At 37.0% G+C, this 26676-nt stretch overlaps 2 protein-coding genes across 3 annotated transcripts in view; both read right to left on the reverse strand.

The window, feature by feature from the left end:
- The window catches only part of LOC120630742 (facilitated trehalose transporter Tret1), a 71215-nt gene extending 61607 nt beyond the window's left edge, over positions 1–9608 (reverse strand). The window contains exon 1 of the mRNA XM_039900040.1: positions 9458–9608. Coding sequence (XP_039755974.1) covers positions 9458–9511 — 54 coding nt within the window. The 5' untranslated portion in view covers positions 9512–9608. The remainder of the gene's footprint in view (positions 1–9457) is intronic.
- Positions 9609–15862: 6254 nt separating this feature from the next.
- LOC120630737 (TBC1 domain family member 12-like) overlaps positions 15863–26676 on the reverse strand; it is a 73978-nt gene continuing 63164 nt past the window's right edge. For both annotated transcript variants that reach the window (XM_039900030.1, XM_039900031.1), the window contains exons 4-7: positions 23935–24529; positions 22750–22878; positions 21075–21267; positions 15863–19360 (exon numbers count right to left, since the gene is read on the reverse strand). In XM_039900030.1, coding sequence (XP_039755964.1) covers positions 19158–19360; positions 21075–21267; positions 22750–22878; positions 23935–24529 — 1120 coding nt within the window. In that variant the 3' untranslated portion in view covers positions 15863–19157. The remainder of the gene's footprint in view (positions 19361–21074; positions 21268–22749; positions 22879–23934; positions 24530–26676) is intronic.

Below are 26676 nucleotides of genomic sequence, written 5' to 3' on the forward strand. Positions count from 1 at the left end.
ATACCTAACCTTCGTCCTTTACCTTCGACGGCCGATTGGCGCAGTGAGCAGCGACACCGCTTTCTGAGTCCTAGGTCGTGGGTTCGATTCCCACAACTGGAAAATGTTTGTGTATTGAGCATGAATGTTTTTCAGTGTCTGGGTGTTTATATGTATATTATTCATAAAAATATTCATCAGTCATATTAGTACCCATAACACAAGCTACGCTTACTTTGAGGCTAGATGGCGGTGTGTGTATTGTCGTAATATATTTATTATGTTCCTAACTCTACACTAATTTCTAAACGAGTTCCTAACTAGGTAAGTACTTGCATTGACTAGGTATTTTATAAAGACTACTTTCTGTACTGACACAATTTTCACTTCGATGTTGAAGTTTTCATTGCAAACGTTGATGTATACTTTCTAGTTTCCACTTGCGAGATGAATTACGTCGTGTCGACACTCGATAAATTATTTACTGCTCGGGAAAATTGCAATCGCAAACACTGCATTTACTTTCTCAGTCGCCGTGGAGGTCTTGTGGTAAGTATGTACGACTTAATATCACTGGGTCCTGAGTTCGGTCCCCGAGCCGGTCCAGTAACCTTTAAAATTCAGAGGCGTGCATAGAGGGTATGCACATTGTATGCACTAAGCGGGCAGATGTTATAAAATAAAAAAAATCTCCAGTATATTTATTTTACAAGTAAAGTAACGTAAAGTAATTATACAAACAAATGCGTATCACATCTTATATTGGTGTGTATGTAATAAACGTATGTAATGGTGCAATTTAAAATCTACTGTCCCTGATTAAGGTAAAAACCTTTATTACAGGCGACAGTGCTCTCCTTAAATTGTTGTCTCGATGATTGAGTGTATGATTGTGCGTGTGTGAGTTTGCGTCGCGTAGGTACTTTTACTCGCGTATATGTTTGCTCTTACAAGATAATTATTATATTAAATTATATATACACTAGCTCTTACCCGCGACTTCGTCTGCGTTTGATTTTGTTTTTAAAGTATTCAGTATCGCTAAGCCTTAAATGAGTATAGTAGTATATATATAAAACATGTGACTGTAAATTATAGACAAATAATTTGCAATAAAATAAAATTGCGACTATAATTAAAGATCTATGCTATCCTATCTCTTAAGTTGGACCATACTGCTCACGGTGTGCCAATTTAATTTAAAATCGGTTAAGTAGTTTAGGAGTCCATCGCGGACAAACATCGTGACAGGAGATTTATATATATTAAGATATATAAATTTGTTTTGCGGGTGTGTGTGTGTGTATGTGTTATAAAAAACTTAAGGATAGGTTTTGTAAAAGTTGTAAAACCGCCCCTAAAGTTTTTATAACTCGTACTGGATATTTTCTTTGTATCATCTACATACCCTGTGCATACCCTCTATGCACGCCACTGCTCTAAATAGGTCATCTGCTTGGTCTGTCAATTATTCCAATAAAAACAAAATATCTCTGCTGAACTTGCGTACACATAGGCTGCTGTAGCATGGCAGGAGACAATAATATCCCCGGGGAAAGGATACAATTTTTTCTTCTCCCACAGTTTTATCAAATCTTAGAGCACTTGTGCACAAGTCGAAATAATATCCAATTAACATATGTGTAATAATAAACGGGGGTAAACTTCTCCTATTCCATGTTTCAGTAATTTAGCAGGTGGATACTGAATTAATTATATCCCTTGTATATCCCTTTAATCGGGGGATATAATTTTTATCTCCAGCCCTGCAGGGAATGTGATAAAACCTTGGATGTTATCCAGCGCTAAATTAAATAGAATCGTTACATGGGACTATGTGAACCGGCTATACAATTTTAAATTGTTTAAGGAAAAAGATTTTGGTCATGTTAATACGATCGTATCGTAGCTTGCAATGACTTTGTGATTTATGGTAAGCGATAAAGTCTCATACAAATTATACCTCAGGGTGCAATGCTCTGTAAATTGGTAGGTAGACCTATAACAAGTTGTTATGGTCAACGTCCGGTATTGGCATTGACTAATATAAAGTACCTACAGTATTTGGGAGATGTAAGTACAGAAGGAAAACAAAATAATTCAAACAGGATGTTTGGGGTTCTTCTTTTAAAAAAATTTTAAAAGTTTCCATACGTTTCTGATAAATGTTCGAATGTTTTTTTTTATTGATTATCATAAGACCACTTTACACCATTCAAGTAGGGCTACAGCAGTAGCTATTTCATTGCTGGTGTCTTTGAAAATGCAGCCTATATTCATTAGATTAGATTCCTTGCTAGCTTGGTAATTATTAATATTAAATTAGTAAAAATAAGCTATGGTTAGCTTTGTCATTTGTGAAAAAAAAACCATGTTTAAAATTTCGTGGTTTTTTTTTTATTCCACTACAAGTTAGCCCTTCACTGCAATCTTACTCACCTGGTGGTAAGTGATTATGCTTTCTAAGATGGTAGCGGGCTGACTTGCTAGGGAGTATGGTAGACATATCCCTAATCTGTTTCTACGCGACATCGCACCGGAAAACCAAATTAGCGGCACGTCTCTGTCGGTAGGGTGGTAACTAGCCACGGCCAAAGCCTCCCACAAGACCAGACCGGAGAAAATTAAGAAAATATAAATCCCCTGCCGGGAATCAAACCCGGAACCCTTCTACTTAAATTCACAGAGAGGTCGTCAACTAATTATTGTCCCAGTATTTCACGCGCGATTCAAATAATTTCCTATAAAAGAAATAAAAATATTTTTAGTGTTACGGTTAGAAACGTTTCTTTCTAGGTCTTGTGAGAAATAAAGGTAACGAGGCGAGATTGTATACACGCCATGTAATCAAATGAAAACAAAGGAAATTAATAAACCGACTTCCAAAAAGACAAATTCTTTAATTCGAAGATTTTTTCATCTTGGCGTTGTTATTCTGTAGCACCGGCGTGTATGCCTTTTTTCTTACTAAAAACCTTATACTTATTTGCCGCCAAGCAGCTGTTTTTTTTTTTACGAAAATGGGATCTCCCCTGAATTATGACAGAGACTAGCCACAAACTGCACATGCGCGCAAAACGATGTAAACGGACGGAAGACGGAAGTAGGACCTGAGTTCCAAATTCAAACGAACAATCGAGTTTACCAGTATGGATATGAAAATAGGTGCTTGACCGAAAAAAAATATAATATAACCCACGATAATAGCCACAAAGTAACTAAACCAAGAAACCGGCCAAGTGTGAGTCTGACTCGCTCACGACGGCCGATTGGCGCAGTGGGCAGCGACCGTGCCTTCTGAGTCAAGGCTGTGGGTACGATTCCCGCAACCGGAAAATATTTGTGTGATAAACATGAATGTTTTTCAGTGTCTGGGTGTTTATTTGTATATTATAAGTTGGTATGTGTATTGTTCTTCAAAATATTCATCAGTCATCTTAGTACCCATTACAGAAGCTACGCTTACTTTGGGGCTAGATGGCGCCGTCATCACCACAAAGCCCCAAAGTAAGCATAGCTCGTGTTATGGGTAGGTATAAAAATACTTAGTTTACACAAACATTTTCCAGTTGGCCCACACTAGCTACCCGTTACTATATGAGTGTCCCTACTGTCTGAGGGGGGGTCAAGCTGTCCTGATCCTCTTAGCGTCTGGAAAGTATACAACGGGTTCCCCGGACGTCTGCTAAGTAAACGAGAGGGACATGCCGTGGTGGTTTTTAGTTTGGGTAAACGAGTCCCACATAACCTCTATCCTGCCGAAAAGGACAGAGGTAGCCATAAAGCTTTTCCAACACGACAAAAAAAAAGGGTAGCTGCCCACTGCGGCCGTCAAAATATGAACATATATAAATTAGATGCTGTCAAATAGTACCGCCAGAGCCACGTAATCTGGTTTTACCCCTTTTTAATCTGGGGTGTTTATTTCGAGATCAAAGTAACGCATCTTAAATGGACGTGGGCCGGACGTATAGCTCGAAAGGAGAACTCTTGGTGCTCACGTCTCCACGAATGGAAGTCATGGGAAGAAAAGCGCTCTCAAGGACGGCCACAAATGCGCATTTCTGACGACGTGAAGTCCCCGATTCAAATCGGATCCACACAGCTCAATGTCGCGAGAAGTGGAAGATGTTGAAGGAGGCCAACACGAATTTGGTCGAAAAAGGCCGAAGAAGAAGAAGAAGAATCCGGGATGCTCTGATAGCATCCCAATACTTAAAACCGGTACGGGTATTTAAGACGAGTTCTAGGTTAAGGCGAAGTGTAACATTTGACTGTTTCAACGTGCAACCTTTTCTGTGCGCTGCTAGCTTAAATGCGTAGCTTAGGTCGGTTTATAATCCTGTCTAGACTCGATTTCTAGGCCAAGAAAAGCGTGCTTGTTTTATTAACATAGGAATAAGGAAATAACCCAGTCTTTTATCACATTCTAAAGGGCTCGATTTATTTTAATTTATGACAGAAATCACCGGTATTAACGTAAGGCCTACATTACCCAAACGGTCTGGCTGCGGAAAATTCCTGCGCGATTTGGAATAAGTAATTGTACTAGTAAAATATAAGCCTCTTTTTATAGTAATAACTGACATACCAAGCAGATTTCCCACCTAATAATTGGACACCCATCGCCCATAACAGAGCAACACTTCGCAGAATATGCGAGGTACCTGCCTACAGAATTAAGTCAGAACCCTCATTCAGCCATTATTGCTTGCAATGCATCGTATCCAAAAACGTCCCGCGCACGTCTCGCTTTATACCCAGCTCAGTGTTGCCAGCTCACAAACTTTTTCCCATTTTCCCCAATTTATGGCAAACGTTTAGAACATTAGAAGTCAAATAATTACTGTCAACTACTTAATGGTATGGTGTGACTACCACCTAGCCTGTTCAAGAAACACTACTAAAGTGGAGTGGTTTTTTATGCTTCAATATTAATCGTGTACACGGTTTCTGTATGTTCTTAGTTCTGTGGTCCTGCCGCCTTGTGTCCATCAATCTGAGATGTGGGTGTTAAGCTTCACTTGTCTGCAATTACACCGATACCACGCTATTTAGACCAATAGCATGGCAATATAGATATACTTCCCTGGACGAGCTCTGTAACGAAAAGCTCTACTACATGTATATTTTGACAACCTCCATGGCGCAGTGGTGAGCACTGTGAATGTTAGTGGGAGGTCCCGGGTTCGATTCCCGGCTGGGGCAGTCAATTTGGATATTTATAATTTCTGAATTTTCTATGGTCTGGTCTAGTCTAGGCTTCGGCCGTGACTAGTTACCACCCTGCCGACAAGGACTTGCCGCTAAGCGATTTAGTGCTCCGGTTTTTTTTTTTCGGATTGTGTGTAGCTAATTAACCCTAATGATTTCAACAGCGTAACGCGGGCTTGTTGGCGAGCCTCGGAATGGGGCTCTGCCAGGAAGAGTTTGAACCCTAGGGCTCGAAGAAGCGAAGGGATCGTCGGCCTGAGGGCTTCTCATGTGAGGCCGAACCTCGGCTCAGACGACGATTGGAGTGAAAGGGTTACGGACGGTGATTAATCCGCACGCTTCCGAGAATGTGGTGCGAGCCCACGTCCGGTTGACGTTAGAAGTCTGGGACCAGTGCTCCGGTGCGATCTGGCGTAGAAACCGATTAGGGTATGACTATCCTACTCCCTAACAAGTTAGCCAGCCTACCATCTTAGACTGCATCATCACTTACCACCAGGGCTAACTTGTAGGGGAATAAAAGAATATATATATACATAGAATATATACATACATGTATAAAGTAATACTGTATATATAGTATAATATACAATCACCCACTGCATCATGTATGGTAGATATACCGTGCACACGTACGAAGCGTATGGCATCCTCATTACTGATTCGGACCGCAAATATTTTAAATGCACTTCCGGCTTCCGTTTTCCCCGATACTTAATATAAGTATGAGTTAAGTATCTGGCTTCAAATCAACAGTTCAGAATAGGCATCGTCTAGTCAAGCAGATGACAATAATTTATGACCCCTTATAGTAAGTCGATTGTTTATATCCAGTTTTCGTTTATAAAGATTAATATTTTGTCTTAAAAATACCATATAATGATTAATATACTGTAAAGCTAAAGTTAGTATACGTATTTATTATAATTTCTCACGGAAGGGATCGTGCGTGCGGAAGGGAGCGTGCGATTAAGTTAACATATTGATCTTAAACTCATCTTAATACAGCTCTTTTCTTTCATGCCTGTGCTATGAATTAAAATCAGGTACGATTGCTGTCAAACGCTTGTTATATAACATAAATAGCTGTAGCTGTTTTTTACGAATCTCATAGAGTACGTTTGTTTTCCTGGCATTAGAAGCCTATATTACTCTTTACCCTTTCAACTAAGTCTATACTAAAATTATAAAATCAAGTGTATTGGTTGCTAAGTTAGGGCGTGAAGGAGGGACAAACAAACAAACACAATATCGCATTTATCCTTCTCTTCTAATAGTTTATACATAGATGTATTCCAAGTTTTCTCTGGTACGGAAAAAGCGTAAAGAGTTAATGTAATGACACAGAATATATACAACGTGTAACGGAATTTTGAAATACAGTTGACAGGTGCATAAGTATATTTCATAAGGAATCTCGCTAGAAAAATATTAGAAGCATAAGAAGCATATTTATTATTCCATACAAACTAATTCAAATATTCCAAGTGTTTACTTATGACAACCATTTTCAAGATAAAAGACCAACACGCGCATAGTACCTACGCTACGCGACGCGTACCTAATAAAGTGATAGGATAGTGTTTTTGACATATGATGTATCTGATTTCTTTCAGTTACAACTATGGCAATGGTTTACTTAAAAACTATTAGCGTTTCGGTTTCACAGATAACTCTCAGAGACAGTAAATGTACCTGTGAAGCCTCTAAAGTATTATTTCGGTTCATTTACACGTTGTATACGATATTCGCTATGGGACGCCGCGCCGTGTTCAGAAAAACATATGTTGTTTGTACGAAACATTTAGGTAAAATATACATATATAAACATATATCCAAACAATAATCCAATGTAATAGATAGTGGGTAGGTATAGTTAATTCGATGAGATTACCCGCATCCGGTCGGCACAGACGATATTATCCTACGCACAATGACAGCTTTAAATGCATTCATTCCATTCAACTCCTTGCATAGGTATATAACTTTCATCTTGACGGGTCTAGCTTTAAATGAATGCAATACAATAAGTCCAATGCATTAGACTTAATGTATTGCATTTATTTAATAATAAATAAATAATAATAAATATACTACGCCATATAGCCCAAAAGTAGGCATAGCTTGTGTTATGGGTGCTATGATGACTGATATATTTTTTAATATATAATATACATAAAAACTTATAATATACAGATAAACACACAGACACTGAAAAACAATGATGTTCATCACACAACATTTCCCAGTTGTGGGAATCGAACCCACGACCTTTGACTCATAAGGCAGGGTCACTGCTCACTGCGCCAGTCAGCGATCTGTCTGAGGAGCGATGGGCGTTGGAGCCGAAAGATCCTAGACTGATAGTGGTAAATGAAATAGATTGTTAATGTTGAAAAAAAGAAACTGCTGACTTTCTTGCGGGCTTATTCTTGGTAGAATCTATCTTTCGAACCGGTTATATAGTCACTACAAACACACATACCTACTGGCTACTTGATGTTTCAAAAGTGTTGAGTAAGCTTTCTTGAAAGAAATTAATTTTGAATTTAAATTTTGATCAGGGCAATTCTCCAAAATATGACGAAACATGAATGCAAGTCGAACCGCGGTCTCTGTAAGGGATTTGGACACTTGCGTCATGGCCTTGTAGTACAAACAATCGAAGCCCAAAATACGTAGGGATGCTATGACGTCATTGCGCTACAAATAGCTTTTGTTGCTACGAAATCATTTCTGGATATTGTTACTAGCTTTACCATATTTGAAATCTGTAAACAATACAGTTAGATACATAGATTTCTACTTCATCATTTTGAAGACCTGCCTGGCGCAATGGTGAGCGCAATGGTCTTATGACTGGAGTCTGGGTGTCCCGGTTCGATCCCTGGTATGAGCCATTAAGAGATTTATAATTTCTGAACTTTCTCTGGGCTCGCCTGGTGGGAAGTTGCATCCGGGTCCAGTAACCAAGCTAACGACTAAGACGATTTAGCATTCCCGCACGATCTTTATAGAATATGCCTTCAGAACCGGTGATGGAGTCACTACAAACAGACATACTGGACGTGCTTATATAGCCTACTTGTAATAAATGAATTTTGAGTTTTGTACTTTGATAATTTTAGAGTACCCACCTAGAGGCTCCAAAGGGTTGGTGGGTTCTAAAGCGGGTGATGCAAATTCAATTTTTGTTTTTTTTTAATGTATGTGTAATTTCCTCTACATCGGGTTTTTAGCGAAATGATCTCAAAGTTAACAACTTCCTCAACCCTTTTTTTATTTAATATTTTTATGTGTTTTTTCTTTATGCTTAAGTAGGCACTTAAGTTGTATAACTTTATTTTCCTGTAATAAATCTTTCAGAACCTTGGCTGGCCACGTTATTTACACGAACTAACTGTCTAAAACAGTCCATCTATCATTTGCATTGAAATTTCGTAATTTAAAGTTTTATTATGATAAAACATGAATCTATAGGTACTCTTATAAACTACTCTATATAAATTACCTGTACATATATACATCTGAAGAGTTTGTATGTTTGAATGCCTTAATATCAGAAACTAGACTAACTAAAACTAACTAACTAGACCCTCAAGTAAGATTTACGCATTATCATTTATTTTTTATGTATATGGGATTTTATATACGAATGTATTACCCTTTTTTACTCGTAAAATCAAAGTGTAGTGTGGACATTGCTATCAATTCTTTTTTTGAAAGCTACGTTTAGAAAATCAGTCCTTATTGAATTGAACAATAACTCACCTTTTTCACCGCCATGACTAAAAGACAAATATGAAATAAATAACATGAAATTAAATATTGGATAGAAGCAGGCGGTACTTTGCGGAAATCCATAATATATTATGAATATTTTAAGCTTAATTTGCGAACAGCAGGAGAATCTGTATGGTGTTATTTATAATTACTTCGATCCGTATACTCCACACCAAACAGATCTTGGCAATGTAACCTCTACGCACGTTTAGTTCCGAAACCGAAGCATCCTCAGGAGATGTTGACTTTACAATGAATAATTGTTACCATGTGTTTACCATACAGATTCTCCTGCTGTTCGCGGAGTATAGAAAATTAAGTTTAATTTTTATAATATTTAAATAGAAATGCCAAATCGGATACCAGCAAGTGCTTTATATACGACTAGGAAAGACCTAACTTTAATAGGATCTGATGACCTTCACACAAATCCCCACAAAGTGACCTTTACATGACATTACATCATTAAATCACAGCATACCTTTTTCTCGAGAAGTCCGATCGTCTCTGCACTTGGAGGCTGCTTCTCTGTCATTTTTGCACTTAACTTAAATGATCACTTAAAAAGTTCTATTTAAAATAAAGGAATAAATAGACCAAGTGGTTCCGACGCGATGTTATTCGTATCTACGACTGTCAGTCACCCCAAAGCGACGCATGCGTACAGCGTCTGTATTATGGACCCCTATATTACGGGGTGAGATTTTAGCAGTAGTCAGTTATGCGAAAATCGTAACTACAAATATAATTAGGACTAAGTTAACTCAGGTAATAATTTAATAAATATGAGATAGTTTTGAGTAATAACATCGCAATTTTTTACGCTCTGACGTGAAAATAACTTGTTTTCTAAGTTCTATGTAAAGATGAATATCTTGCTACAGTCTACTTATTCTTTAGATTTTTTCCCCGGATACATTGCATACATGAATTTGTTTTACGAGATAAAAAAATAACCTAAGCCTCTTTAAATTTCTGTATGCAATGCCAATCTGTTCTTCCGTTGCTGCGTGAAGTAAGACAAACGAACCATCTTGGATACTTAAGTAATAGTATAAACGTGAAAATGTCTCTGTTTATTTATTTGTTAGTTACGTACGTTCACATTACGATGAAAGATATCTTGCAACCTGTATGTAGATGAATACAGTATACTTTTATCCCGAAAAAGCACCGAGCCAAAATTTCCGGAGGATTAAAACAAATATTTTTTGTTATCTTTGCATGGCTTAACCGAGCTTATTGAAGTGTTGCAAAGGATAGCTTTCACCCTGAAGATGGATAGGATACTTTGAATTCCGGAGACAATAGCGATTCCCACGGGATTTCAGAAAATCCCATAAAAAATGCGGACTAAGTCACAGGCAACACTTTCATCTGAGACATCGAGTAGTTCTGTTCAGAATGCAAATTTGATTGCGAAGAAGCAATCAAGATATTGATAACTTCTATCTCTTGATTTGATGGTGTATTCTTTACTCAACGTTTGACAACATTTATTCTATCTTGTAAGCAAATGTAAAGCTGAACCAATTATTTCCGTTAATCATTATTATTAAGAAAATATTTAGTTTATTTAAGATAAACATGTACTTGGTCGATTTGCAAGGTTCTTTAGAAAAACACGTATTTAAAAAATTTGCATTGTAAAATATGTATAGGTAACGGTAGGTACGGTTGGTTTTTCGCCCAAAATAGTTAGAACAAATTCCTCCATACAGATTTCACTTAACTGACCTATCCGAGAATGTCACCCAGTATATACTTACATATAGTCAGCAGCGTATAGAACAGATGAATTGATAGAACTTAGGAGTCTACGGGGCACGTTTGGGCCTCTATTATCATTGCTTCTGACGCCACAGGGTCAAAATAGACGTAACCTGGCGTTGATATTGATAACAATAAATTGCAAGTTTAGAGCATATTCTACCGGCATTGTCTTGTTAGTATGTACCGGTGGCGGTGATAAACTAGTGGCAGTGGTAGTAGTAATTTTATTTATATACTACGACAACGCACACATCGCCATCTAGCCCCAAAGTAAGCGTAGCTTATGTAATGGGTACTGGAGATGACTAATGAATATTTTTATGAATAATACATATGCATAAATACTTATAATATACATATAAACAGCCAGACACTGAAAAACATTCATGTTCATCACACAAACAGTTGTGGGAATCGAACCCACGTCCTTGACTCAGAAAAAAGGGTCGCTGCCCACTGCGCCAATCGGTCGTCCAAATTTAAAAATATCTTTTGCTTTAACGGTTAAGGAAAAAGTCGTGAGGAAAACTATATGCCTGAGAATCCTACATGTTCTCCAAGGCGTGTACACATTTTGTATATAATAACGCATCAAAAGTGCCATCTATGTGCCTATTTGAATAAAGAAATATTTGACTTTGACTTTGACTTTGCGTGCGTAGTCTACCTATCAGCATTTGTCCAGCGTGGTGGACTACGGCCTAAACACTTCTCAGTCTGAGCGGAGACCTTTAGTACCCTATAGTGGACCGTTCATAGGTCGATAATAAAATAAAATTTATGTGTGTGTGCGTGTGTATGAGTAGGTGTGTGTGTGTGATGCCACAGACACACAGTCTGTGGTATCGTGGCTCCCGAATGGATGAACCGATTTTGGTTTAAAAGGTGCCACTCAGTAGTGTTCAGCCAGACGAAAATCGGCTTGGATAGAAGAATACTGTACACTACGATTGATTTCAAATCCAAGATGGCCGCCACGACAATTTGGCGAATATAAGTATTATAGGTATATATTAGGCTTGACTAATAGAATACTAGATACTATTAAGTAGCGGGGCTGTTTTATGTTTTTAATTAAAATAGTTACTAGCTGTTGCCCGCGACTTCGTCTGCGTTTGATTTTGTTTTTTGATGTGACATTAAATTTATTGTAGTTCTAAAAAAAATTAAAGTATTCAGTAATAGCTAAGCCTTAAATGAGGGGTTTGCTGCTGTCCGCTGAGGATTTCTGTCCTCTATCTCCAACTACAGTTTGGGCAAAATTAAACACATATTATAACCTCTAAAGTACAAAAAGAATTATTTAAATTTGTTATAATTTGTCGGAGTTATGGTGCAAAATCATCAAACACTTTCATCCCCTCTCCCAAAGGAAACGCGATAAATGTCGGTATAAAAAGTATCCTATATTACTTCTAACACTTCCAAGAATATGTATACTAAATTTCATGAGGATCGGTTAAGTAGTTTTTCCGTGAAAAAATTTACATTGACATTTATAATATTAGTAGGGATTACTGATAAGTACAAGAAAAACAAATCCTTGCTAGCTAGCAATTGCTTTCAAACGTGGGAAGGTACAACACAAAAGTCAAAATTCGTCATTAATAATTTTATTTTACAATCAAACATAGATCTGGGGCCGAGTTGCATTATAATTATAGACAATTACATATCTTACTATGCTAATTAATCGAGATGGCATTGTTATAATATCAGTCAACATCACAACTGCAATTTATTCAGCTATCACTAAAATATATATTTAATACCTTACTTATAATCGTTGTATAGATGTTTACTTTTTTTTTATGGTAATATTGGCGGAGCCGTTTGCTTAATCCGTCAATTATTTAATATTAAAAAATCCACCTGATGGTTTCCTTCTCAGAGTCCATCAACCTAAGGCGTAGGTTTAAACCTCATTTGCCTGTAATAACACCGGCAACTACGCCGTTCAGACAGGAACACAAAAATGGTTACACAATGTTTACTCTATATCTTTTTTTTTTTATATACTACGACAATACACACATCGCCACCTAGCCCCAAAGTAAGCGTAGCTTGTGTTATGGGTACCAAGGCGACTGATGAATATTTTTATGAATAACATACATAAATACTTATAATATACATATAAACACCCAGACACTGAAAAACATTCATGTTCATCACACAAACACTTTCCAGTTGTGGGAATCGAACCCACGGCCCTGGACTCATAAAGCAGGGTCGCTGCCCACTGCGCCAAACGGCCGTCAAACGTTTTACCAGCCATTTTGCATTCGTAAGAAGAAGACAAAACATTGTATTACGATAACATTATGCAACGCTTATTTGTAAGGGGATAGATCAATAAAAATATTTTTTTTTTAATTAGAGCCCTTTTCACCCACCTTTTTGATAAGATATTTTTTTCGATAGTTTTTTTTTTTTTAATAAGCGTCCGATAGCTTATTCACAATTGTCTTTTTCACATGCCGCATCTCCTACGCATGGTGTTAGAAAGTGACAAAACTTACGTTATACTATCCGAAATGTTTCTAAGGTGGTGAAACAGGCCCTCAAAGTGTTTACCTACACTTTGAGGATAAATCAAATATAATATATTTAAAATGCATATAAAAAAATAATTGGCAAAGCACCCAAGCCGCGATTGCTTGAGAGACGCAATTTCAATGTTTATATGCATTTTAAATTTAAAGAATTAAACAATAATATTCTATTTCATTACAATAGTATTTCAAACACACCAATATTTTTAATTATGTTTATTAAAACTCATTTCTTAAAATCCGGAGCATTTAAAAAATTCAAAAAAAAAAATGAAAAAAAAATTTAATTGCAACCATCATCAAATTTAGTAAAGCTTTGTTTTTTAAGGGCTGATTAAATACTCGGGAATTGGCAATTGAAAACGCTGCCCATACTAAAAGGTCTTTAATTTATTTCGAAAACGTTCAAATATACTAAATGTTAAGCTTTAAGCCTTTACATTATCCTATAGATTATTATACTGTTTGAATATTTCTGATCTTAAGAAATGAGTTTAGATAAAGTGTTACACGAAACTGCACATATCTGCACGTATTTACATTATTAGATACAATTTAAATCCTAAGGCTCGGTTCTCAAACTCACAGCCCTGTTTGAATAACCCCTGATGCGTTAGTTTCGTAAATACAATACTGTATATTGTCCAGACCCCGGTATCGAACACAGGCCCTCGTTCTCTGCAATACAATACTAATAAATTCTCCCATAATGGTGGAGTGTGGAAACTATGGGACTGCATAAGGCGTTAAAACGACGTAAGGAAAAAAGAAATATATATAAACTTTTCCAAAACCGATAAAAATTCACTATCTAAAATAAAAACCAAAAATCTGAATGCAACAAACACTGTTGTTATAATTTCCATAAAATATATTTCAGTGTAAAAACTCAAAATCCAAATATAACCTTCTTTTTTTTTTCTCTAAAAAACAGAATTAAAACTCCATAATATTTTATTTGAAATGCTAAAAATAATATGTGATTATAAATTATAATAATAATATAGAAGTTGAATAAAGATAAAAAGTACAATATATAAAACCATACCTCAAATTGGTTTTGGTCAAAGCGACAAGCAGGCCGGACCCATATCGTTAATAAGAAAAAAAAAAAAATTATATGGCCAGAAACCCAGTACCTACAGTTAACGCGGTGTCTTTTATATTTGTAGCAATTCTTGTCCTATACAATTTGAATCAACACGCTGCTCGTGTCGTGGATTCGGTAAGGGCGTTACAAACAATTTAATTTATGATCTTTACGAACTATTTCACTATTTATTTTTTTCTTATAACATTTAAAAGCTAAAGTTTTGTCTACAACAAAATTGGTGTTATTATGGTATTGATAAAATTTTAATTTTACCCACAATAATATAATGGAGATGAAGGCCTTTGAGGTAACAGACTGGACCTATTCTGATGTGGTTGTTATACAAGCGTAGTTGGAAAGGAGTACTATTTCGATAAAGTCAAAGAGAGTACTGAAAAATTTTTGCTTCACAACTTTTTCCTTGTACAATTTTTATAAAAGACAAAAAATCCGTTGAGATCATGTCTCCTGCCCAGTAGGGTAAGTCTACGCGTATTTCTATTTCATATCTTACAGAAATAAGTCGAGAAAAAAGTAGACATAATAATTATTTCGTACCGCACATGTAAGAACAAGAGGGCGCGAAGCAGAAGTGGTATATTTTTTAATTTTACATTTGATTATAATATTTTTAAATCGAATGGCAAGATGCGTACATTAAGACATTGTTTTAAAGCTGATCAATTTAAAATATATGAAATGATTTTATATACAAATATAAACGACGAAGAGACATAGTTATGTTGACGCAAAATTTATATGTTCCTAATGCAATGATAAGGTACATGTAATTTCTACGGTTTCTGGAAGGTTGCTCACAGATCATCTTCATACAAAAGACATGATTTGAAATAAAATCAGTAAAACCGTAGCCGGATCAAAAGAACTCTTAAATGTACACACTACAGAATTTTAAATTAAAAAGATTGTAACGATAATTATTTCATAAAATTTAACATTATTATATAAATTTTGCAGCAACAAATTGAAAAAACAGTGCACAACGAATACTGATGTAGAATAAAACAGACATTTACCGACACATACCGAAATATAGACAAAAAAACACGTCATTCTGGTGTCCTTACGAAAAGTGCAATAACTCCAGTTACAAGTCGGTGTGCCTGTAATATATTCCAAAATCCGAACCATTTTGATATGTTCTTGATTGTCTTCTTAGACGTCTTTAAGAAATCTATGACGAATCTAGTTTTTTACAGACCTTCAAAACACAAAATACTTTTATTTTGTTTTAACAGGGGTTTATTCCGAAATGGTCCCATTCATTTATTTCAACAGACGGTTTTATTTTTTTAAATATTCCATTTGGTTTAAGATAAGAGATGGTGATAATAACAAACTACCCGACTAAGTTTGTTGTAGGCTCTTAGACTAGGGTGCGTTTGGAACTCTCGTAGCTTTAGATTTAAGTTGGCGAACGAAGTTATCATCTCTAAAATAATTGTATGAACGCTTCATAAGTGCCTGTGATAGGCCTACAAGAATAAAGAATTTTTGAATTTGAATTATTGGGTCTGTGATATAGGGCTCACGATAGACATAACTTTAGAGTAGAAAGGTTAGTCATTATTTTATATACCATTTGAAACAGAATTAATCGAAACTAACTAGTTATTGCATTTATCGTAAGGATTCCAACTTTATGAAATGCGGTATTTTACCAAAAACACCTCTATAAGTATTTTAAAAGCATTTTTGAAATAAAACTTTTATTTTACATCAATCGAGCAATAAATAGTTTTTTTTTTAAATTACAATAGATATAAACTAGAGTTAAGATTATGCGTCGAAAGATCATTCGATTCATTAACTATTAGGCCGGTCACTACTCGTTGGTTTTGTTACATTACGAATTACTATAATAATTATCATACATTAATATTATATTTTTAATTGACGATTTCCTATAATATTATTTACAATTTATTTTTATTTAGATTGATGTGGTATACCCCATATAGGATACAGATGTCACCACCCCTTCTCTTCCCGCGGTTTTCGTACGAGGCGACTAAAGGAATGTAACAGAAAGCGGGCAGCAGTGTTCTATGTCCTACTACCACGTTACAGGCTATTGAGTCGAGGTTGGTTCAAATATATTGCTGATGTAAAATTAAGGCGAGGAAATACCAAACAATTTAAATTTTTGATTTTCTCAAATCGATTATCGAAAGATAATCTCTTATATTTCTGTACTTAAGAGATGTGCATGCTCGCAGTCATTTTTAAGTATCAAAAAATTGTAATGCCAGAGTAAACTGGACCTAATTATATTTGCTCTAGGGCTGAATTTCGTATACATATGCAGAGCTACCATAGCTACTTCAAGCGAAAATTAGATGCAAAGAATTTAGTTGTATAGAAGGTTTATTAGGTCCAATTTTCTTTGTAGTTAATAGTGTTTCGCTACTCAAAAACGACTGTAAGATTACGAGTTCAAATCTAACACTAAGCTTTACAAATTAACGTGAAGTAATAGTTATCCAGAGTTCTGTCTCACTACAACTGACAGCACCTTTTAAATGGCAGAGCATGAAAAACCACTCAATAACTATTTGGATGTTATTTCAAGTTTATTTGCAAGGCTCTAAAGGTATTTAACACGAGCTACCGTACGGCACGACCAGTGGAGCTTTCTGTGGCTGAGCTCGTCCGAAGCAATTCTGCCGCAATGTTTTTTTTGCCGCTAAGCAGCATTTCGGTGTAACCGCATAAAGCAAATTACACCGGCCGGAACTCATCATTGCAAATGCTGCTTAGCGGCAGAAATAAGCATGGCGGCAGTACTTCCCCGGATGACACAAAACGCTATTAAACGTGGTGTGATGTTAACACATATCATGCAGTGCGGTGGATTGTACAAGAACGCCCTTATGGTACCCAACTAATAGAACAATATGATATGTTTGCGAGGGCTACCTATAAAAAATTAGTAGCTAAAATTTATTATTTTGAATATCTATCTATTTCAATATATCTAACTAAGATTCATTATAACATTATTATTATAGGCTTGTGATAGATCGTCATAATTTTATTGATAGAATATTTACACACAGTTTATTATTAGTTATAATATATAGACATGAAATTTAATATAATTTGAGATAGAGGAGAAAATTTATCTTTATTTAAAAAGTTCTAGATACATGTTGGCAATAATGACTTATAGCTCCGAAAAGTGATCGCTAACTTGTAAGCCACATAAGAAAGTTCTGGGTGCCTAGTAGAAGTTTTGTACGTATTCGATCGCGTGAAAGTAAACTAAGTTTTGTATTGAATCGAAAAGCGCCATCTAAGAACAATACTGGGAAACAGAATTGTCACTAGATGGCGTTCTTAACATTAGCTTTCACGCGAACGTATTGGTTGATGTAGGTAAAAAAAGTCAGACTAGGCACTCAGAGTCACTCTGTGCACAATACAGAGTCATGCTCGGAGTATATCTAAATGATCAAACCAAAAGATCTTTAGAAGGAACTGGATATAGAAAGTTGTGACGCTAATGTGGCAATTAGATCGGATGAATGATGGTACGAGTCATTGGCGTGCACGAGTTCTCTGACCAGGGTAGGCATAAAGAAGAAATATGGCTAGTAAAAAAACTTGACTTATGTATTTTAGGGTAAGCAGTGCATTTGTGTATGTACGTATTGCATGCCACTGGTTGGAGTTCAAAGGAGCTGGAATAGTGACATTACAAAGGAAAACGTAAAGACGACAAAACAGTCCCAGAACAGAATCAGTACAAAACCGTTGTGCTCGAATCCCTACAAAAGAGCTATGTCCAGCATTAGACGTCCATCGGTTGACATAATGACGATTAACTCAAGGTGAATCGAGATAGATTATAGATAGTGAAATGATGTAATCTTTGATACCTAAAGACCCATGTTGCAGCTAGTAAAGTGTGCTCCAATAAAAACCCACTTGACCTAAATCTAATTATTTGTGAAGACAACAAAAGTCCAGAGTGCCCAGTGTGGGATTTTCTAACTCTTCGATCGCGTCATAGTTAACAATGATTTGTATGGAATTGAAAGAGGGCCCTTTAAATACAATACTGGGAAGCAGTATTGCCACATTAATGGGAAGCAGTATTGCCACATTACTGAGAAACAGTATTGCCACAAAACTGGGAAGCAGTATTGCCACATAACTGGGAAGCAGTATTGCCACAATACTGGGAAGCAGTATTGCCACAATACTGGGAAGCAGTATTGCCACAATACTGGGAAGCAGTATTGCCACAATACTGGGATGCAGTATTGCCACAAAAATGGGAAGCAGTACTGCCACAATACTGGGAAGCAGTATTACCACAAGATGGCCCCCTAGTTAGGCTGAAAACAAAGTCCAGGAAGCAGAGTCTGCCAGTGAGCAAAACTTTGGACAAGGAGACGTAGCTTCGAGGACCCCCATTGGTCATGGCAAAACGGAGAAGACTCGAATGTGGCATTCTAGTTATAATACTGGGAAACAGTATTATCACTAGATGGCGGTGTGTCGATCCTATACGAATCGATCTTAGTAAAGTATAACTTGATCGAATATAAAAGTAGAATGTTCCCAAAATAATACAGCGAACTTAGAAAAAAGCAAAAATTCAGCCGGGTTCCCAAATAGTCGGGTATACACCGACAAAAACCCACACGTTATAAATCGGATTATTACTAAACTTATCACCTCCAGATGAATTTAAGTTGGAGTATGTCCGTCCAAAACTCGCCGGCATAGTATCATAACCTTGCACTGACGTCTTCGTCCAGACTGGAACAGGAGACCAGCTCCTCGAAGGACATGCCGTCTAGGGTCATGCTTACAGAGGATATGCTTCTGAACAGCGCCTCGGGGTCCAGGTCCTCGGGGAGTTTGGTGAGGAACTGCGCTGCGGCTATGAAGTCCATGTCTTTGAGCTCATCCTGGTATAGGTGGAGGATGCCTGTGGATGGATAACGATACGTTAACATTCGGCCGCGGAAAGAATGCGTGACTTACTTCTGTCAGTTGGGACATTTATATCTTTTTGCCATTGACAGCAATCTCACCTTTGGCAATTTTATAACTAGTTAACACTATAGTTAACACGGCACGTTACCGAAACGCAGACTACACCAGAAAAAAGTACAGAAATGTTAAATTCCTCGCACTATAAACAACAGACAACAATACTGCGCCAAGAATTTCGGCACAAACAACAATAACAACGTAATAAATAAATAAATAAATACACTACGACCATACACACATCGCCATCTAGCCCCAAAGTATGGGTGTGTTATGGGTGCTAAGATGACTGATGAATATTTTAATGAGTAATATACATAAATATTTAAAATATATATATAAACACCCAGACAATGAAAAACATTCATGTTCATCACACAAACATTTTCCAGTTGTGGGAATCGAACCCACGGCCTTGGAAACAGAAAGCAGGGTCGCTGCCCACTGCGCCAATCGGCCGTTAATAATAAATAATATATTTAATACCTAAGTTTACTTATTCCATGGCGTTAAAGTTATCTACGATTTATATAGAAATAAAAGAGCGCCATCTAGAACTGTTTCAAAATTTATTAATAACTAGCGACCGTCCCCGGCTTCGCACGGTTTAATACTTATGTGTTGCAGTTTGGAGTGTTTGATAATGACATCGTCGTCATATCAACCCATTACCGGCCCACTACAGGTTCCGGGTCTCCTCCCACAATGAGAAGGGGTTAAGGCCATAGTCCACCACGCTGGCCCAGTGTGGATTGGTGGACTCCATATCCCTTTCGAGAACATTATGGAGAACTCCCAGGCATGCAGATTTGTTATGTATCGATTTTTTCCTTCATTTTAGCAAGTGATATTTTCATTTCTTAAAACGCACATAACTTAGAAAATTTAGAGGTGTGCGCTGGGATATGAACTCGGCTCCCCGAAAGTGAAATCGAAATCCTACCCACCGGGCTAATAAGGTTTAACCCGCGTTTTCAATGTAAGCGCACAAAAATATGTTTGTTACGCCATAACATTACAATTTTGTTTAATTTCATTGCTTTCTCTGCTATTATATGGATTTTAACTACGAATAAACACGCGTACAGACGGCGGGAGCGACTTTGGTTTTATACCATGTAAAGAAGATAAAAAAAAAAAAAACTTTAAATACCCCGCTACGCTTTTCGCGAGGGATACATTCCGGAAAAAATCGCGTTAACTGAAGTTCGCGTTAACTGAAATTCGCGTATATCGCGAGGTTTATGATGAAACATAGTCAAAGTTTGATACAAAAATTACGAATCATTTTAATCCATCACTTTAATTCTAAGAACACTTTATGCAATACATACTATTAATTATAATTTACTGAAAAATACATATTGTCTGTTGTCTTTTGGGTAGCGTTTTTTTTTTACGTTCTTGTAAAGTACGTTCATAACACCCAACACTGTTTTTAATTGTTTGACACACGGTCAAGACACTTAAGGAAAGTTGATGACTGCATTATGTTTATACGTACTCTTTTAGGCATTTTAGTGCGAAATTTGTTAAATTGAAACCGCGCATAACGGGGTCGCGTAAAGCGGGGTATTACTGTATGCGTTAAATGTTAAACAACGTTAATCTATGAATTAACAGAACCCTATAAATATAATATTCCTTACCCAATGCCGTATTAAACAGGAAGGTATCGCCATCTCGTAGGAACACGTCCCACACTCTGCAAGCTGCGTCCAAAGGCATGGCTTTCGCGAACGCGGTGTACAACCACTCGAGTAAGTACAGCTCTGGAGCCAGCACATCCGCCAGGGACGGTAGGTTGTGATGCAGGAGGGTTCCGTAGGCTTTCCAGAGACGCTGCAAAGGATATATGAATAACTGGCTGTTGTTCTTTGTTTGGTGGGAGGCTTTGGCCGTGGCTAGATACCCTACCGACAAAGACGCTAAGTGATTTAGTGTTCCGGTGCGATGTCGTGTAGAAACCGATTAGGGGGTATGACTACCATACTCCCTAACAGGTTAGCCCGCTACCATCTTAAGACTACATCATCATTTACCCTAGTGAGTCAAGGGCTAACCTGTGGCATAAAAATAAAAAAAAGTTCGTAGCCAAAGTTTTTTCAAAGCCCGTGGGAACCGTTTGTTTTCCTAAATCTCCCTAGAAAGTCTCCTATCAGACGAAAAATAGTTTATAAAGGTTTATTAATTATGGATCTGAAATTGATAATAGGTATATACAATCTTATCTTACTGTATCACTTCGTGGGGTAATTGTAGCAAAACCTTACTGCTGAGACTAGAAAGAACACAGAAAGCTGTTCTAAAAGTTATGTTAGGTAAGCCGGTTAGGTTCCCATCGGTCGAACTATACAATATTACTGAAGTACTTTCAGTCAGGAAAATATATATCCTTCATGTCATTTTAAGGAAACACCGTGAATTGCATTTTAATCCAAGTGTCTATACGGAAAAGAGAAGATCTGATCGCGTTTGTCAGATTAAACCATGCCGCACTATGCTTGCTAAAAGACAATTTCACAATGCTAGCTGTACCCTTTATAACAAAATTAATTTTACATTAAATATATATCCTTTAAATGTCCATAAATGTAGAAGTGCTATTATACATTGGCTTAGGAATCTATCCTACAGTGATGTAGAAAAGATAATAAAATGATTCTTCCTACTTCAACAGATTTAAAAAAAAAGGCCCAAACTATAGACATACACATAACGACACACACTCACACACACACACCCGCACTAAATAAGTCGCTGCATGTTTTTATTATTTTAATTGACTCTTATTCTCTTTTTTTTTATTGGCATTTACTGTGTTCTACTTTTGTCTTATTGGTGCTATACATTTATTGTTGGAGGTGGGCATTAATTGTTGCGACACAGTTTATACAACTGCAACAGTTATCGTGGCACCATGTTTATTGTGTCAATTCTGTATCCTTACCAATATTCTGAATAAATGAAATGAAATATATATATTTCTTTATGACAGTAAACACATCGCCATCTAGCCCCAAAGTAAGCGTAGCTTGTGTTATGAGTATTAAGCAGAGTCGCTGCCCACTAACTGCGAAAAACAGTCTGGTCGATGTATTAAACCACAGAAGCTAAAAATTCTATGTTACGAAATTAAAAATTATAAGCATATAAAATATTACAATATAAGAAAACTTAATTTAAATATAAACAAAAACATAAGCTTAATTTTCATTGCATATCATGGAATTCCGCAAAGTAACGCCTGCTTCTATCCAAACTTATCAACTAAGTAAGGTGTGGTACGACGCATCGCGTTTCGAGAGTTCCAAAGGTGTTTACCTGCATAGTATCACCGTCCCTAGTAAAGGCGGCTCGGAGTACCGGCCCGTCCAGCAAGTTCGCGAAGCAGACGAACGCTTGCGGCGCCTCCATGTTGAGTATCAGCACAGCCGCTATGAACGACATTCCCTGAAACATAAATACTGTTCTGAACCATGCGGAATTTGGGAACTAGATCATCAGGGTTAAGCCATCACCAACCTCGATTCTCCCCTCATGATGAGAAGAGAAACTCCTTCTTATCTTAAGGAAAGTTTAAATTCCTTGGGAGTGCAGTCCGACCTATGATCGTGCCGTAAACTGACCTTGAGCATGCGATTCCATAAAACGATGTATGAGTCCTGTTCACTATAGACAGAAATTTCAAACAAAAGAATATAAGTTATAGATTTTTTTTTTAATTGGTTCATTAAACTGGTAACAATTTGGATAGAAAGACAGGAGATTGAAACCTTCTATAAATGACCACAGCGTGCTTAATTAAAATAATTTAAAAGCTAATCAACCAACAAAGCAAAATTTAAAACTGAATTTCTGCAAAACTATACAAAGAAAAGTAATGGTATAAAATTAAAACGGAAAATAAATTAATTTAAGCTATGTAAGTAAATGTTTGACATGTTTTTTTAATGAGGTCAAAGAACTACTATAAATGTCACAGTTGTTTCTGTAAGCATTTAAAAGTGAGTAAATTCAAAACACAGGTAAAAAGTAAAAACACAAGTAAATAGTTAGAATGTAGTGTTTTTTCCTTATTTTAGGCATCTAGGCGTTTTAATAAACATGCCTTTTAAAATAATACTGTTTCAAGTGACAGTAGTAAGGGCCCAGTACTCGAGAATGTTGGGTTTATTATATTCTATTCGACGGACAAAATAATTTCATGTTCTCCTGACAATAGAACGAACGGACTAACCTCAACGAGTTTTGAAGCTCTGGATGTGCAAAGTGTAGCGTAAGAGGTAAGATAGTGAGTTGACCGCTAACAGTTATGTGTGATCGACCACATATAAAATAATGGCCAGAAGAATAAATATGGAAACAACACATACCTGGATATACCCAACGTCTGGCCTGTAGCACACATAAGCCGCCAGCAACTCGTAGTAATGTGTGGAACAAGACATGTTGACCGACCACACACAAAAAAAGAGCCAGAAGAATAAATATGGAAACAACACATACCTGGATATACCCAACGTCTGGCCTGTAGCACACATAAGCCGCCAGCAACTCGTGTAACACATCAAAATACGGCCCGCCTGGCTGAAATATACACAGGTGTGGGAAAGTCCTAGCTATATCCAGCTGTATCAGCTCCATTGAACACTCGTCACTGTAATCCAGTAGATTCGGATTGGATTTCGAGCAACACTTCTTTGGCGGATCGACTGTTAATGTCTTTAGATTCTGCTCGCTAAAGTTCCTGGGCAAACCCAACCTTTTGTCAGATTTCTCGTTACTATCGTCAGTTTTCGACGATCTTTTCGAGGACCTTTCGTCGGTCCTGGCGAATTCGTCGGCGGACAATCTGTCGTCTACTTTCTGATCTTCGATTTTATCTTCCTTCTTGCAGTTACACGTGTTTTTTGAGTTGATTTTTAATCTTTTTCTCCTTAACTGTGCCTCGTGTAGTTTCTGTTTCGCTTTGGTAACGTAATCCTGGTAATTGTCATGGGATATTTTGAGTTTGTTCTCGATGGCCAGTTGCCAGACTCGGCCCCTGATGGCCGGGGGAAGCCCACTCCACCACAGTTCGAGGGTGCGTTTGCTGTTCTTCCTGTAAACAAAGAAATGGCAGGTCATAAAAATTATTTATTTCTTGTTTTTTAGTTGTATAACGAAGTCGTTATTTTTCTTGAGCTGGGCAAAACAGATAGATATTATAACACAGCCGTCCGCTTAGCAAGGATTTTCGAAAATTCATCCACCTGAGGTGGCTAAATTATTTGTTTATTTTCTATTGTCGTATTTGTAAATTGAGAGAAATGTGTAAGTGTAATTCTTATGTACGCATCAAAAGTGCCATCTATGGGCCTACTTGAATAAAGATATTTTTGACATTGACTTTGGCTTTGACATATGATTATAATTGTTTAACTGGCTATGGATCATTGTAAACATAGCCGTTCACAATAAACAACGGAAATATTATACCAAAAAAAAAAAATACGTATGTACTCGTATATTGTATGATCGTATTAGAAATGGGCACAGTTGAAACAATCATTACAATAGGCAGGTGTGAAGAAAACAGTAAAATAACAATAGTGCCGGCGTAAAACTTCACCATTGTTACATTTCCAATACATATAACCTGCTTCTATAGAATGATGCATTCGTTTCTTAGGTATATGACGGAGGTACCAACTGAAACTTCCGTACTATACTTTACTAATGTTATAAAGAGGAAATGGTTTTTTGTTTGTTGGTTTGTACCATTTAGGCTCAGAAACTACTAGGCCGATTTTAACAATTTCTGTACCAATAGAATTTTTTTTTTTTTTTATATAAATAAATATACTACGACAATACACACATCACCACCTAGCCCCGAAGTAAGCATAGCTTGTGTTATGGGTACTAAGATGACTATTTTTATGAATAATATACATAAATACTTAGAATATATATATATAAACACCCAGACACTGAAAAACATTCATGCTCATCACACAAACATTTTCCAGTTGTGGGAATCGAACCCACGGCCTTCGGCTCAGAAAGCAGGGTCGCTGCAAACTGCGCCAATCGGCCGTCATTATTTATTAAATACGGCTATACTACGGCAATTCACACATCCCCATCTAGCCCGAAAGTAAGCGTAGCTTCTTTAATGGATACTAATGTGACTGCTAACTTATAATTTTTTTATGAATAATATAGGTACGTAAATACTTATAATATACAAATAAACACCCAGTCTGGGTTGGGGGTTACTGCCTAATACGCCATCAGCCGTCAAGCTGATGTTATTAAAAACAGGTTAGTTTGGACGTAAACGACGACCACTTCATGATCACATTTATATCAGAAAAACCTAAAGAAGAAGAGATGAACAGAGTTTTTTAACAATCTTTTTATTTACTATCCAATTAAATTGGTTTAATGCCAAATTCCCGAGGTTCAAGGTCGAAGTATTTAAAGAGCAGAATAACAAGAAAACCGGTTTATTGCTAGACATGTCAGTGGGTAAAATCTAATTATGTTTTCCTGTTTTAGCTTTGCACTGCGCACTAAGCTAATTTTTGCGGTAACGTTATTCCGATTTTCTATTTTTTACCGATGATTTTTACCGATTATTATTACAACGGTGTACTACTTATAGCCACTTTCACTGTTCGCATAACTGGAAGGTTAAATTGACTGTAGGCTTTTATAACTTTCGCCTTGCTGCTTCGATAAACCATAATGATACGCGGAAGCACTTTTGACCGGTCGTGCTTTACTATCGTGGGAATCTCAGGGATATGAGAGAGGTTGGCGTATCATTATTACCATCGTCATATCAACCGATAGACATCAGCTGTTGAACATTGGTCTTTTGTACGCGCCTGTGACGCGCTTAATGGTGTGTCTACCTTGTTGGGGTCGACCGACGCTGCGCTTACCAGTTCGGAGCTGCTATTCCAGCACCTTGGGACCCCAACGTCCATCCTTTGTCCGAACAATGTGCCACGTCCATTGCCACTTCAGCTTCGCGACTCGTTGAGCTATGTCGGTAACTCTGGTTCTTCCACGAATCTCCACATTTCTGATCGCGTAGAGATACTCCGAGCATAGCTCTCTCCACCGCCCGCTGAGTGATTCTGAGCCTTCTTATGAGGCCCATATTAAAGAAAATTCTGACCACTGCATGGCTAGCATAGCAAAGAGTATAATCCCCGATTATATCTCCTGACAGGGGTAAATATTAACTTGTCCACC

This window comes from Pararge aegeria, chromosome 16 (assembly GCF_905163445.1).
Source record: "Pararge aegeria chromosome 16, ilParAegt1.1, whole genome shotgun sequence".
Lineage (NCBI taxonomy): Eukaryota > Metazoa > Arthropoda > Insecta > Lepidoptera > Nymphalidae > Pararge > Pararge aegeria.